The sequence below is a fragment of the Cryptotermes secundus genome, unplaced genomic scaffold (genome assembly GCF_002891405.2).
Source record: "Cryptotermes secundus unplaced genomic scaffold, Csec_1.0 scaffold276, whole genome shotgun sequence".
NCBI classification, from domain to species: domain Eukaryota; kingdom Metazoa; phylum Arthropoda; class Insecta; order Blattodea; family Kalotermitidae; genus Cryptotermes; species Cryptotermes secundus.
The window spans coordinates 679,626-694,361 of record NW_019742963.1 but is presented as its reverse complement, the minus strand read 5'-3'; the positions used below and the strand labels follow the sequence as shown (position 1 = coordinate 694,361).

The following is a 14,736-nucleotide window of genomic DNA, read 5'->3' as shown; positions in this document are numbered from 1 at the left end:
CCAGATAAAAATCTTGATTGTCTTGACCTTCAGGAGTGAATCTGTAATGCTTAATGCCTTGATGACCAAAAAACAAGTAGCACTGCTTTCATTCGGGCGCGCACCTGTCATGCTTTCTTGGGGCAACTTGAAGGACTTTTTCCACTGTGAGGATTATTGTTGTTTGCTTTCAACATCATAACTGCAAACCCATGAATCACTACTGGTAATGACATTAACCTTTCAGTGCCGGGCGACATACATCGCATGTCAGCATTTAAATGCCACATCTCGCCGGGCAACATTGTCATGCGTCTTGTGCAGTGCTAAGTTTCAGTTCTTATTTTAAACTGTTGCTTTTCATGTAAAGTAATACTTTTGGTATAAAATTAAAGAGGAATTTCTGTCTATCAGTTCGTATATTCATTATCCCACTTTGAACTTCCCAGGGTTTTTTTTTTTTTTACATTTGAAGTCTCTGAAAAAGTTTTGAGGTTCACCGTCTAGGGTGCAGTATTGCCATACAAATCTTTCTCAAACTCTTGGAGTAGTTAAGAACTAAATATGCTAGGTTTATAGTCTGTGATCTCCTCGCGCATTTGTCAAAGCAAAGTCTGTGATATCCTTGCGTGTTGGTCGAAGCCAATTCGATTTCCATTCAGCCAGTGACGAGTGCTGCCTCTTCAACGGAATGAGAAACCACGTTTAGAACCTAACAAGAAAGATACATGACGCTGACCTCTGATATGACTGCTGTTGGATATGATAAACAAATGCCTTGTTTGCATTCCTTGAGGTTCCCTTTGTTCCACATAGCTAATGCAGTTTGCATGTAGCAGCCATGGCTGGGACAAGCAACAGACGTTCAGCTGTGTTGAGTGACGAGGACTTACAGTGTTTGCTTGAAAGTGATTCCAAACAAAGTCTGTCAGATTCAGATTTTGACACTGAAAACGAGTTAGATGATCGTGCCTTGATTGAAGCTGTTGGAAATGAGGGCAGCATTGAGCGTGTCCGCGACTACCAAACACAGCTGAATTTTTAAGGTAATACAATACTATTGTTCATAATTTTTATATGCTTACTGGCCCAAAAATAATTTTGAAGTAGTGTGGATCAATACTCTAATTCTATATACTTCTCTGGACGTTGTGTGAAAATCTGAAAAACAAAACTCCAGTTTTTCCCTGTTTATTATCCTTTAAGTTAAGTGCTGTATTCTCTGAATTAATTAGTTAAATAGCCGCCGGCATTGGAGTTGAAAAACGATTTAAATGCCCCCGGCGCTGAAGGGTTAAGAGGATGGAACAGGCTTTCTCACTGCCTACATCTGTAATCATATCAAGTCAATCTGAAGTATTGTGGGTTTCTCTGTGCAACAGTATTAACTCCTGTGGTGGAGCTTGGCAATCAGAGGGGTAAGTATCATGGGATAAAGCAATGTTACCACCTTATAAACAATATAAAATTAATTACGTAAGCATCTTGGGTGATAAGCCATATCAATTCAGGGCCAAAGTCAAATGTTTTGAATATGTTCTGCCTCAGACATCAGGTACTGACCACTGATTGGGACTATCACCCAAGAGGACATATCACCTGCAATCACTGCAAAAGCATCCAGTCTTATATGACATACATTTTTTATTTCTCTGGAGGCTGTCGTGTTGAGGTAGTCCTGGGCCTTCGTTACTTCCATCAGGATAAGACTGATACTCTCATTAAGTGGTGAATGGTTGAACTTGAGGTTCTCCTCAAGAGCTTTCGTCTTCTTGCCCAGAGCGCGCACCTGTCTTTCCATCTGCAGTACCAAGTCATCCTGCAGCGACTCCAGGATATTCGCCTGCTTATTCAATGATTCCCGGATCTGATCCAAATAAACATAACAATGTTGGACCTGTGGCCCTCACAACATTGACTACAAAGAGTGCAATCTTCTGGGATGCGATGCCACACACTCCAGCAGAATTCCACTAATGCTCCTGACAAACATATTTCCACCAACCTCAGCTGGCTAACTGCTTGTTATTTGATTATCATATCTTTGTCCCTGAAGATGGAGGTAGTACTTTCATTGCAGACATCAGTAAACTTCAACTGGATTGCATGACACTACACCCCAGAAGGTAAGTACTCTTCATTAAATGTAACAGTTTTCACTTACTGATCCATTAGTATGTACCTAAATCACATTAATACTTCACTTATCCTAAAGCTGCATAGGTCATATTGCATCAAGGGAGATGATGCAGTCATTTATTTGTAGTTATTCAATGGAGCTCTCAAAAAGTCAGCCCTCTGTTGAACGACTGACGATAACAAATAATGACTTGCAAATGATGTGCATGGATGCAGACATACATAACTTAAGGCATTATCACAACATTTCTCAGGAAGAACTGCGGAAAACGACACAAAAAATTAAGTGAGAATAGGTGGTGTCCAAGCCTAAAACGGTACTATTCCAAGTTATACATTCACAAGTTTAACAAAATCTTAAAACTGACAAACCAGTATCATTAATTGTGAGCACTAATTTCTTTCTGGTATTGAGATGTTTCCAACTTGCCCTACTACAACGAACTGCTGAGCTGTACTCACATCGGACGTGTTGGGTATCTCGCTGGCAGTTTTCCTCAGCTGGTTGGCCAGTGTCTCCAGGTCAGTGTTCACAATGGACTTGTTGAGCTGCAACCAGTCAGACTTCACATCATAACACTTCTCCTGAAGACTACTGTAGATCATTATACACAGTTTACATCACAAGTTACCACGCAGTACATACGAGAAACAGATATCCTCCAACAGAGCACAACCATCTATAAACTGTACTTTAAACCAGTGTTTCTCAACCGCTGGGCAGTGGCCCACTACCAGGCCATCTTATAGAAAAAAGAATCTACCAGGCTGTAGTCTTACAAAGGTTGAGAACTTCTGCTTTAAACCGATATGATATAGAATACCAAAATGTGAAGCCTTACAAAGAAAATCTAAAGCATATCCTAACAACAGATACAAAATCCTTCAGATGTACTGATGGGAAAACAAAAAGGGATACAAATAGAAATTAAATTTTAGAAAAAAATTAGAGTTCAAAATTTGTTTCTAGAGTTAGCAGAAAAATTATTACAGTGGTCTAGCCATGTCAACAGAATGTACACAGAACAGTACTGAAGACACTGCAGAAGAGAGTAGCCCTGAACAGTCACTGCACACCAATATTTACCCCACTCCAAGAAGAATTGTTTAAGATCTCAAGGATAAGAGGATAAGAGTATGGGTGGATTGGTCTGTGTGTGAGAAACGGATATTAATGAACAACAGGGCAATATTCCCTTCAGTGTTATGTCACAAAGGTGATCTCATTCTGCACAAACAAGCATGGCAGTCCATTCATTCCTGCCACAGGACTGTGTCATCAGGCAGTGGAGATAGAGACCAGAGTGCAAAAAATGAGAGCAAGAGAGGAATTATGAGGAAACTGGGGATGGGGAGGTCAAGAGGAAAGGAGGATAATAAAGGGAGCAGCAGAAGATTGGGGAAGAGGTGTACAAATAAAGGCAAACAGAATTAGGAATGATGCAGTCAGTAGCTGAGACTACATAGTGTCAGATGGTAGATGATAAATGAATGCAGTGGAAGGAACAGTTTCAGCATAATTTGAGGTACCATCCTAGCATCTGCCTGGAAGGCTTAAGGGGGGGGGGACAGGACAGTCAATTTCCTATCTGAGATTCAAGCCAATCATCTCCTAAACACAAGCCAGCAAGTGCCCCCACCTGAATGGACTTGCAGGAGGAGGACGTAACTCACCACTTCAGCAAACAGCGAGAAGTTTATGCGCGTGATGTTCGACTGGGCAAGACTCTCCAGCTCCCGTTTGGCATCGTCAGTCAAGATGGTAACATTACCTCCAAAGTCTATCCTTGTTTTCAGCTGGTTAATGACATTCTCAATTCCATACGTGCTCTTGTAGTCACTGACCTCACTGATGTTCACCAGGTTTGCCACCTGCAGCACCTCATATATGCTTCCATTTGCATGGCACGACCTGCAAGATGGACAGCCTTACAACAATGTGCCCTGCTGTGTGTATTCACAAATAAATAATAACTCACAACTAATATCTAGCCCGAAAGATAATAAGGATTTAATTTCCAATTACAGTAGAACTTGGTTATAACGTCATCAAAGGGACCTAAAAATAGTGTCGTTATAAACGAATGTCGTTGTAACCGAAATGGGCACTTCCACAGTAGCCTTATGTTAGTCACGTAAAAATCTACCAAAAACCGAGTTAAAATGTTGCATTTTTTAGTGAAATACGTAGTTAAGTACAGACTAACGTAACATTAACGTGGAATTGCCCAAATGTGTAATATCAAAGACATATTACAGCGCTTTTCACTGACAATACACACCGCACTAATACTGTATATTAAAGGTAGGCCTACTCACCAAATTACAGTAGATTACATCAATTGTTGTGCCTTACTGTACCTAGATACGAGTACAGTAATCAGTTATCTTCATCTGTTTCCTGTTACTTGCCCAATACACACTTTCTAAATTACATTCAATGTCCATATCAGAGAAATTCAGGAATGAAAATGACGTTACATACGAGGTTGATGCATTTGTGCATGTCGTACTAAGCAAGGTATAAAAACAGTTGCTTTATGAGGAATTAGTTCGTACCATTGAATATTTGACGCAATAGACAAGGTGTCGCAGAAACCGATGTTGCTATAACCAAGTTTTACTGTATTTTCATTACCGGGAATGACACTTTACATAAAATTAGTAAGGATAATGGAGTTATAGTAGCACACTTTACCACATCCAAAAATGCCCCCACATCGTAGCAGTCATAAATTTACTTGGACATCTCCTGATGAAAAGACACAAAATAAAAACTGTCATAATTTAACACACAGCAGATGTCAAACAAATGCATGTGATGTCTGACTACTCAGAGGAGCAGACTTTGAATGCTGTATCCTATCTATCAAAATATGGTCAATTTGGCTGTGTGTCTTCCCATCAGAAGATATTTGTAAACTTACTAAAAGAGACTAAACTCGACATTTGGAGTCATTTGGAGATAGCACAAGAAATTTTAAGCACATGGTAACGATGGATGTGAAGAGGAGGATTACGGCAGCTGACCACTCTGCCCACTGCATACTGCTACTCTGGAAATTCCTACCCTTGGAAGTTTGTAAAAATGAAAACTCTCGCATCAGCAATCCAGCAGATATAAGTAGAATGGAAGATTTAGAACAGTGTAGTATACATTTTTTACAAATTACATTATGGGAACTGTTTCAATAAAAGAGCGCACTATATACAGATGGCCAGCCATAAGACCTGGCGACAGAGCACTGTGACACTCAGACACAAAATTAACCTTGACAGACACTTTATTATATATTTCAATAAGAACCATTACTTCGGCATTACCACCATACACTGCAGTTTCACCCAAATACATCTGGACCTTCCCTGGTATTAACATGCAGCTGAACATTATTCGGAATAATCTCATATGCAACAAGCGACTTGAAATAAACAGTTCCATCTCTAGACCCCTCCCCGCTGATTCACTATCTTTTGCATCAAATCAAAATTTCACTGCATATACAACCTGTGAAACAGTGGAAATTTGCTTTCAGCAAATGTGTAGGCTGCAATGCCAACTGAACCACAGGTGCCTTTCCCTGGTGCTTGGCTGTCCTGTGTCATAACTGCTAAAAGTTTTGACTGCTAGAGAATACAGGGTAAGGATAGACTAAAGACAGAATGCCAAGCTTTAGGTATGTGTCTGTGTGTGTGTGTGTGTTGAGTAGGAGGGGGGAAAAGAATACTTGTAGCAAACCCATATACTTTATCTAATGTCAATAATGCTAATAACTTGTGCTTCCTCCAGAAAATAAAAAGACAAATAACGCACCTGATGATGGACGAAACGTTGATTTCCACCTCAGAGTTGAAGAATTTATCCAATCTAACCATTTTGTCGACAAGTGCTAGGAGTTGATTGTTATTGGGACTCTGCAAGGGTTCACATACGGCTCTCTCAGCGATGACACCGAGCAGGAAGTGAACCAGTGTAACCACCATCAGGACAGCAGAAAACAGGAAGATAACCCATACACCTCTGCGAAGTACACAGTTCAACACGGTGTCACTTGATAGCTCTGTGATATATATATTTCCCACCTGTCACATGACAACCACTCACACACAAACTGCTGAACTCTGGCACATCAATCTCTTACTGCCCAGGCTCATATCTTCAACTACTGTGCTGCTGGCAGCCAGATTTAACATTAGCAGTAACAGGATTTATACTGTAATCATGTAGTGTTGCATGAAAAGGGAGGGGTCAGTGCCACACAAAGAAAGGTTTTTATCAATTGATTCACAACATGTAAGATTTGAGGTTTTCACGGCGGTGACTATGAAGAAAGCAGTCTTCTGGGATTTGGCACCGTGTATATGTGGTGTTAACCGACGTTTTGGAGGAATGTATCGCCTCCATCTTCAGAGTAGAAGGAAAAAATATAAGAAATCCGGAAGCGAAGAGACCGTGAGAACCGGTAAAAGCAGACTGGTGCTGAGGATGGAGGCAATACGTTCCTCCGAAACGTTGGTTAACACCACATATACATGGTGCCAAATCCCAGAAGACTGCTTTCTTCGATTCACGACGTGTTTCAGTCCAGATAAACCATCATTAGGCAATTCTTGAGGAATATATAAATGGTGACATTATATCAACTGTGAATGCTAGTATAAACATTTTTGACTTGGATATATACATATACAGATCCTTACCTTTCGGTCCACACGGATACCAAAAGTCAAAATTTCCAGGACTGAGCAACCCAGGAAATATCTCCATGGAACAGTCTTTCTTGGGCAATTAACTGATGCTCAGCTACTTAAGAAAGTCATAGCATTTTACTGAGCCCAATGGCATGTTCAGAGCAACCTCAAAAAGAGTTCCTATCCTCTGCCAGATGAATCTAGTCCATACCTTCCTATCCTATTTTTTTAGATACATTTTAATATTATTCTCTCATCTACATATAATCTTCCTAGCAATCTCTTCCTCCAGATCCAAGAAATATCACTCACAAAATGAGAAACCGCGCACCGGTGGCCCTGCTGCAGCAGTCATCACCATAGCCATCTGGTCGCCTACCGCAGAAACCATAGAAGAGCCCCAGAGTGGCACACAGCAGTACCACCAACATCACAGAACTCACCGACAGGCCTGCATAATACCTAAAGAAACAATTGAGTGACATTAGAACAACAAACAAACCCATGGGCAATTAACACCATGTTACAGTGTCTCCTTTGGTAATGTGACAGTCGATCAACTATCCAAGAAATTCCACTGATGTAACGAAACTCAAAAGGGTAATAATTACCATATTCACATAAGTCCCCTACTGGAGTATACCTCTTTTCTTCAAGTTACATTTTTGTGTGCATTTTTCATTCCAGATGCACGCTACATGCCTCATCCATCTTACTGTCTTTAAATTGTAGTTATCCTAACAATACTGGGTGAGAAGCACAATTATGAAGGTGCCTCATTATATAGTTCTCCCCAGTAGCACATGACTCCTCTCCCTTGGGTCCCAACATTCCCTTCAATCTGTGTTCTCCCCATCAGCATGCAACTCCTCTCCCTTGCGTCCCAACATTCCCTTCAATCTGTTCTCCCCATCAGCATGCGACTCCTCTCCCTTGGGTCCCAACATTCCTTTCAATCTGTTCTCCCCATCAGCATGCAACTCCTCTCCCTTGGGTTTCAACATTCCCTTCAATCTGTTCTCCCCATCAGCGTGCAACTCCTCTCCCTTGGGTCCCAACATTCCCTTCAATCTGTTCTCCCCATCAGCATGTGAGTCCTCTCCCTTGGGTCCCAACATTCCCTTCAATCTGTTCTCCCCTCAGACTAACTTATCAAGTTTCACACCCATCACAATGTCTAATGCCATCCTGTTCTGCACTTCACACCTGCCTTTTCTCAGCCGGTTCATACCACCAGCATAACAATCTCACACATGTGAAAAATGCAACTTTTCAGTTTCCTGTTTCATGCTGTGAATCCAATAGAGAACAAGCACATAATACACTCAGTGCTCTTTCCAGTATGTACAGCAGCCATGGTATTGGAGTGTACTACATCCATCAACACTGATATTCAGGAAAATGAGTTGGAACAGCAGTTTAAATGTGACTTAGAACAAAAAACATTCTGAAACCTCACACTTGCCATTAAGGCAAGCCTACTGAAGTATGTGGAGATAGTGCAACACAATACAGAGAATTTGAGAAGTGCATTATCTGATTCTCATCCAAAACTGGACACAGAACACTACAGGATATGAAATAATGCAATATGAATCCTCCTCCGAAATCTCCCCACTGTTAACACGGGTAAACTTTGAGGCTTCTGTGGTGGTGACCATGAAGGATACTGTCTTCTGGAATGTAACAACAGAAGGACACCCTAAGATAAAATCATAAAATTTAACAACAAGATCACTTCACATATTTTTATGGTTTATTAGCAATTATTATTTTAATTTTTAAATACCATTTTTATAAGCTGGGGGTTAAAAAATTTTTATTTACATCAAGGAAAACTCAGCCTAAAAGAATGTGAGGACCACGAACTTGCTGATGCATACTAATGCTTCAGAAGAACCCACTAACCACATCTTCTGGGTAAAGACAGTGGAAGCAAATGCCTCTGAAAAATGTATAAGTATCTATCAGAACACATGGTCTCCCTTTGCAAAATGATTAAACTGTGATTTCATTCCTTCATTAAAGTTTTAGATACGATAAACTGCGATATTCATGACGAAAGCAACTACATCCTGGGCAACAACCAAGTGTTTTTGTGTGGTTTGAATAACAAGGCAAAGATTATGTTTAGAACAAAAGCATATCCATCTTTCAAATCCACTAGGAACTAGAAGAATGATAAATATGACAATCACCATGACAAAGTAATGCAGAAGCAACCACGTGATCTGTAACATAACCTCTCATATAAGTGGACAAGGTAGTTGCGGCCTGTTGCAGGCCCAGCAACTTCAGTACCTGTAGTGTCCGTATTCCATTATCAGCTTCTCCCCTGTGTCCACTGCCTTGGAAGAGTGGTTCATCACAACGGCATTCATGTCCCTCAGGATCTTGTTTATCTGCTTTGACCGCTCCCTTATGGCCATACCTAACATGGCCAAGCATTCATTAGAACACTTTCATGAAGAAGCATCTTTGAGAAGCTGACAGTCACACTGCTGGTCAATAAATTCCATACTCCGTATGGACTCTGAAGGTTCACTACTGTGTTTACCAGATCTCGCATAACTGGACCCTACCATAAGCCAAATGTATTCAGTCTACACTCCATTCCTTTAAGATCCACTTTAAAATTATCTACATTTAGCTCCTCCAAGCAGTCTCATGCCAGATTTTCTCATCAAAACCTGTAAATCGTCATCCGACAGTGCGATTGCTATGTCAGTGTAAACTTTTTATTCTTTCTCCATCCTCCCTTCACACTGTATGCTGATTTCAATTACTGCTATTTATTTCAAATTAATTAAAATTCATTACCATAAACAAATAAATATCTTAGCATCCTGTCGCAGTTGGTACTAGAAGTTTCAGTTTTGTTCACCATACACCACGCAACAACAGCAATATTTAAAATTAAATTATTTTTAAAATTCATCATTGCACTATATGTTTCGCCTACTCAGCCATCATCAAGTGTGCTGAAATTTGGGGGAACTGTTGTGTCTTCTGCGCCACTGTGATTGGTGTTTTCACATTTATAATATTTTTAAATGAAGTCAATGTAGATGTAGAAGGCACAGGATGAGGAACTACACTGACTTCAATTAAAAATGTTTTAAATGCAAGAACACTGGTTACAGTGGTGCAGAAGATACAGCAGTTCTCCTGAATTTCAACGCATCTGATGATGGCTGATTAGGCCAAAACTTGTAGTGCAGTGACAAATTTTAAAAAGAATTTAACTTTATATCTTGATATTGTTGCATGCTGGATGGTAAACAAAATTAAAATTTGAAAACAAACAGATATATGTACAATAGATGTGATGTCAGAATTAGACACGACATTTTGGGTAAACAAACTAGAATCTAAAATTTGTTAACAGAGTTGGGCGAGAAACAAGTGCAGTGGTTTAGCCGTGCAAGAAGAATATAAAAGCAAGAACACTGAAAAGAGTGTTAGCATTATAATGTAAAGAATGGAAACCCATGAGAAGACCCAGAGCAAGATGGTTAAGCCTGGTACTGGAAGTCACCAAGAAGTGAGGAACAGCAGGCAGGAAATAAGAAAGGAAAGACTGTGACGAAAAAGGTTGAGTCTGGAGACTTTATGCACATCGACCTGTGTAAAACTGAAACAAGAGTGATGAAAGAAGACAGATTTATTACCCCTATTCTTATTTACATATGTATTACCTCAAGCCAGCATATTTAAAATCATTGCCCTCTAACTAATCAAAAAAGCATTCACTTAACAAATCTCAATTTTATTGATATTTGCGTAAATACATCCCTTTACAAATTGAGGAGCCATGGCACAAGCAGAAAAGCCTAACACAGAGCAACATAAAAGCATCAATTACCAAACGGAAAACAAGCACCTATACTGAGAAACTGAGTCTAGTTTTCCACCTATCAGCAGCCTTGTTGTAATCATATAAAAAGCATAACTCCTTGTAGGATTTTGTAGCATCTCACAACAGTGGTTATGAAGAGTCCTCTATCATCTGGGCATTAATGCCATGTAGTCCACTGAAAGTTAAGCTGTGTTTTGGAGAAACTTGTTGCCTCCATCTTCAGGGTCAAAGAATAAGCCACGCAAGAAAAAAACACAAAGCAGAGTATAGAACCAACCTGAGCCAGTGCTATCTCATTCATGTTGGTTTCTTGCTTCGCTTATTCTTAAACCCTGAAGATGGAGGTGCCATGTTCCTCCAGGACACTGATTGACTTTCAACACACTATATGGAATTATATTCCTCAGTATTAACTGTTAATTCTAAACAGTTTTAACGACAGTATAAAAAGGTAAAGGTATGCCTGTAATGGGGCATGGGGGCCCATAGGATTGTGAAACTCTGGGACTCCCACATTTTCAAGACAATCGGTTCACACATGGTGGTGAGGTTGTCAGCCTTACGTGCTGGTCGCCCTTTGCTCTGTAAAAAAATTCCTGGTACTCATTTATGTTAGAGGCTGAGTCGACCCCAGGGCCATAGTGCAGCTGGAAGGATTAGATGAAATAAAAAATCCAGTGATCTCATCAGGAATTGATCCTGCAACCTTCCAGCTTGCAGCATAGTGCCTTAACAAACTGTGCTACTGTGTGCCCCTCTAATGACAGTATAATGCACATATTATGGGTTTTTGGACTTCCATCTGATGTCAGTGACTGGCTGTTTCTAACACACCCTACTGAGCAAGTATCTTACCAACCTGAGGACAGATACAGTTCCAGTCTGTATGGAGTACAAGGCAATTAGCCAAGCCTCCTACAAACCCAGGAATACAAAAATTGATCATCTTTATCTGTTCTCCTACAAGTGACTGAAGAGGCTGGTCTAGTGGTAACACTCTCTACTTGAATTTAGGACATGCTTGTTCAAATCACAGCTGAGACGCCAGCTATCCTGAATGAGGGTCTTCACGGTTTTCCTCAGCCCATCAGGTAAATGTTGGGACAGTACCTTGCTTGGGCCAGAACTGCTTATTCCCAAATTCTTTCCAATTCATTAAACATCCTACCATTTCACACTACCTAGTCTAGCTACTGACAGCATTGTAAAACAAACCACAAAACCAAAATAACTTCAGCAAGTGCTGCCATACCTGCAAGTCTCATGTTTTGTGAGACTTTGGGTATCAAGTCCTTGATGGCATTCTGAATATCCTGCTGTATCTTGTCAAACTCTCGCAGTCCATTGTTCACCTTATCCTTTATCTTGCCATTCACGATCACCTCCGTCACACTCAACAGACTGTCTTCAATTTGTGGCAGCTGCGTACAACAAACACTCACAAATCAAAATAAGAAATTGTTGCTCTGTAATATTTGAGGTTTTCACAGTGGTGACTATGAATAATGTCATCTTCTGGGATGTGGCGCCATGTAGATCTTGTTTAAACCAATATTTCAGAGGAACGTATTGCCTCCTTCGGGTCGAGGCAATATGTTCCTCTGAAATGTCGGTTTACACAAGATCTACAGGCGCCACATCCCAGAAGACGGCATTCATCAAACTGTTGTTTTGTACACGATACAGCCAGAACAATGAACTCATGGCATGTTACATGAACATCTGAGTGTCAGTGAATTCAGTTGATACACACATGTGCTGGCACGGCCTGAGGATACATAACACATGCTTCATAACCCAAAGCAGGAAGATCAACATACAGAAACAACTGAACATAGGGCAATTACTGTTAAATATGACATAAAAGTTTGATAAAGACCCATGTTAGGCCGCACCATAGCTCAAGTGGTTAGTCGCGGGCTTCCTACCGCGGTGGCCCGGGTTTGATCCCAGGTCTGGTCAAGTGGAATTTGTGGTGGACAAAGTCGTGTTGGGGTGGGTTTTCTCCGAGTACTTCAGTTTCCCCTACCAATCTTCATTCCACCAAATTCTCCATCATCATAATCACCTGGGGCAGGCGACAATAGGCTTATCAGTGGCCGCCATGCCGAGTGGACCCAGTTGGACTCTACCCCCCACTAAGCGAATTTTATTCTTAAGACCCATAATTTATACCACAATAAACCAAAGATTAACTCAGAATTACTGTTGCTATGTAATCAATGCACAAGTACGATATGAGAGAATTATCCAATAAGTAATCAGCCTACTACATCTACACAGAATGATGGCACGTACACTTTCTCTCAGATGCATGCATGCATGCACACACACACACACACACACACACACACATGTCAGCAATAACATGCTTCCTGACATGACAAACTAGAATACTTCCACAAACATTACCTCATCAATATTTCCTATAAAAAAAAAACAAACAAACAAACTCTGTGGTTTTAGTCTGCAAGCAAACTACACCAACCAAGTGACCACCGCTTGTCGGCAAAGTTAGTGCCAACTTCAGCGAATAGAGGGTGTCATGTGGTCAGAGCAATGAATCCCCATGGTCGTTAATTTAAGTTTTCTAGACCGAAGCCGCTATTTCCTTGAAATAGCTCCTCAATTATCATCACAAGGCTAAATGGACCTTGCTCCAGACCCACTACTTCACAGACAATCTGGTAGCGCTGGGAATCGAACCCGGACATCTGGATCTATAGCCAGGAACTCTGACCACTAGACCATAGAGGTGGTCATCAATATTTCTTATCTTCTAACCTAAAGCAATTGTTCCAGATTTAGCTAGTTAATTTTGGCAAACACGTTATATGAGTGGTAACTTATATTTGATGTATAATTTTAAAACAAGCCCTGATATTTAACCAAATGGTAAAAATGTAAAGTTATCCCTTGTAGTAGGTTGTGGAGGCCCACAGGATTCTGAGATGACAAGGCTCTCACATTTTCTAGACAACTGGCTCACAGATGGTGGTCAAGTTTTCAGCCTTACACACAAGCCACCCCCAGAAAGATTCCTGGTACTCATTTCTGTTAGAGGCTGAGCCAACCCCAGTGCAACAGTGTGGATGGAAGTATTAGGTCAACTGAAAGATTCAATGACCTCACCAAGAATCAAAACCGTGACCTTCAAGCTTGTAGAACAGTGCCTCAACCAACTATGCTACTGTATGCCTCAGACAGACATAGAATAAAATAAAATAATATAAAGTTACATAAACGATCTTATGCCTTAAGAAATCCATAAAATGGCAATCAGCGACAGATGCTTCCTCAATGAAGTGACTGGTTACGGCCTCGACGGCTGGGATTTGAGTCTTGGCAGAGACAAGGTTTCTTCTACTCACAACTAAGCTATGACCAGCATTTGGGTCCCCCACTCTAATCCAATAAGGGGAGGAAAGAAAAGGGGAGAAAAGGGAAAGAAAAAGAAAGATAAGGGAGAAAAAATGGTAATCAAGCACTATGCCATGAACTTCTATGCAGAAGTGGATGTATAGATCCATGTATTCTTAACCTCAGCACTAGTTGGACATATATGGTCAGCTCCACACCCTGGCCTCTTTAACTCCCGGGAAAGAGCCCTTGGTACCTATTAGACAGGAGGCTGGGTGAGCACCAGAAACAGTATAGACAAGTACAGAGGAGAAAAATCTTACTCCTACCAGGACTAGAACTCCAAACTCTTCAGCCAACCAGCTCATAGCCAGTTCCTATACCGACTGTGCTATCTCATCTCATCTCCTCAGTGAGTACTGGGGTTTATTACCTTTGCAGTGAATTAGTTACAGACATGTACTGACCACTAATCTCAATTCATACCTGAGCATACAACATGTGGTATTGTGTCTACACGCCCCCATATGTTTTCAGGGCTAAGCACAGTGGAAGCACCTGCACACTTGACTGAATTTCCTAAGACACATACTCACACACATGCAAACTGACTGACTGCATTGCAAAAGAGAAACAGGACTGTACCTTAGGGAAGTACCTGTCTAGGAACTAAGCATGAAATAAAGAGCAAACAAGTACATTAGTTC

The 14,736-nt window shown here is 40.7% G+C and overlaps 1 protein-coding gene across 5 annotated transcripts in view; it reads right to left on the bottom strand.

Annotated features, from left to right (window-relative positions):
• Nucleotides 1-14,736, bottom strand: part of LOC111873426 (prominin-like protein) — a 136,304-nt gene that overhangs the window by 22,680 nt on the left and 98,888 nt on the right. For 4 of the 5 annotated variants that reach the window (XM_023868145.2, XM_023868148.2, XM_023868146.2 and 1 more), the window contains exons 8-15: nucleotides 14,675-14,698; nucleotides 11,922-12,090; nucleotides 9,112-9,241; nucleotides 7,123-7,272; nucleotides 5,933-6,139; nucleotides 3,793-4,030; nucleotides 2,581-2,667; nucleotides 1,619-1,846 (exon numbers count right to left, since the gene is read on the bottom strand). In XM_023868145.2, the coding sequence (XP_023723913.1) occupies nucleotides 1,619-1,846; nucleotides 2,581-2,667; nucleotides 3,793-4,030; nucleotides 5,933-6,139; nucleotides 7,123-7,272; nucleotides 9,112-9,241; nucleotides 11,922-12,090; nucleotides 14,675-14,698 (1,233 nt within the window). The remainder of the gene's footprint in view (nucleotides 1-1,618; nucleotides 1,847-2,580; nucleotides 2,668-3,792; nucleotides 4,031-5,932; nucleotides 6,140-7,122; nucleotides 7,273-9,111; nucleotides 9,242-11,921; nucleotides 12,091-14,674; nucleotides 14,699-14,736) is intronic. The other variant, XM_023868147.2, reaches the window with a different exon arrangement.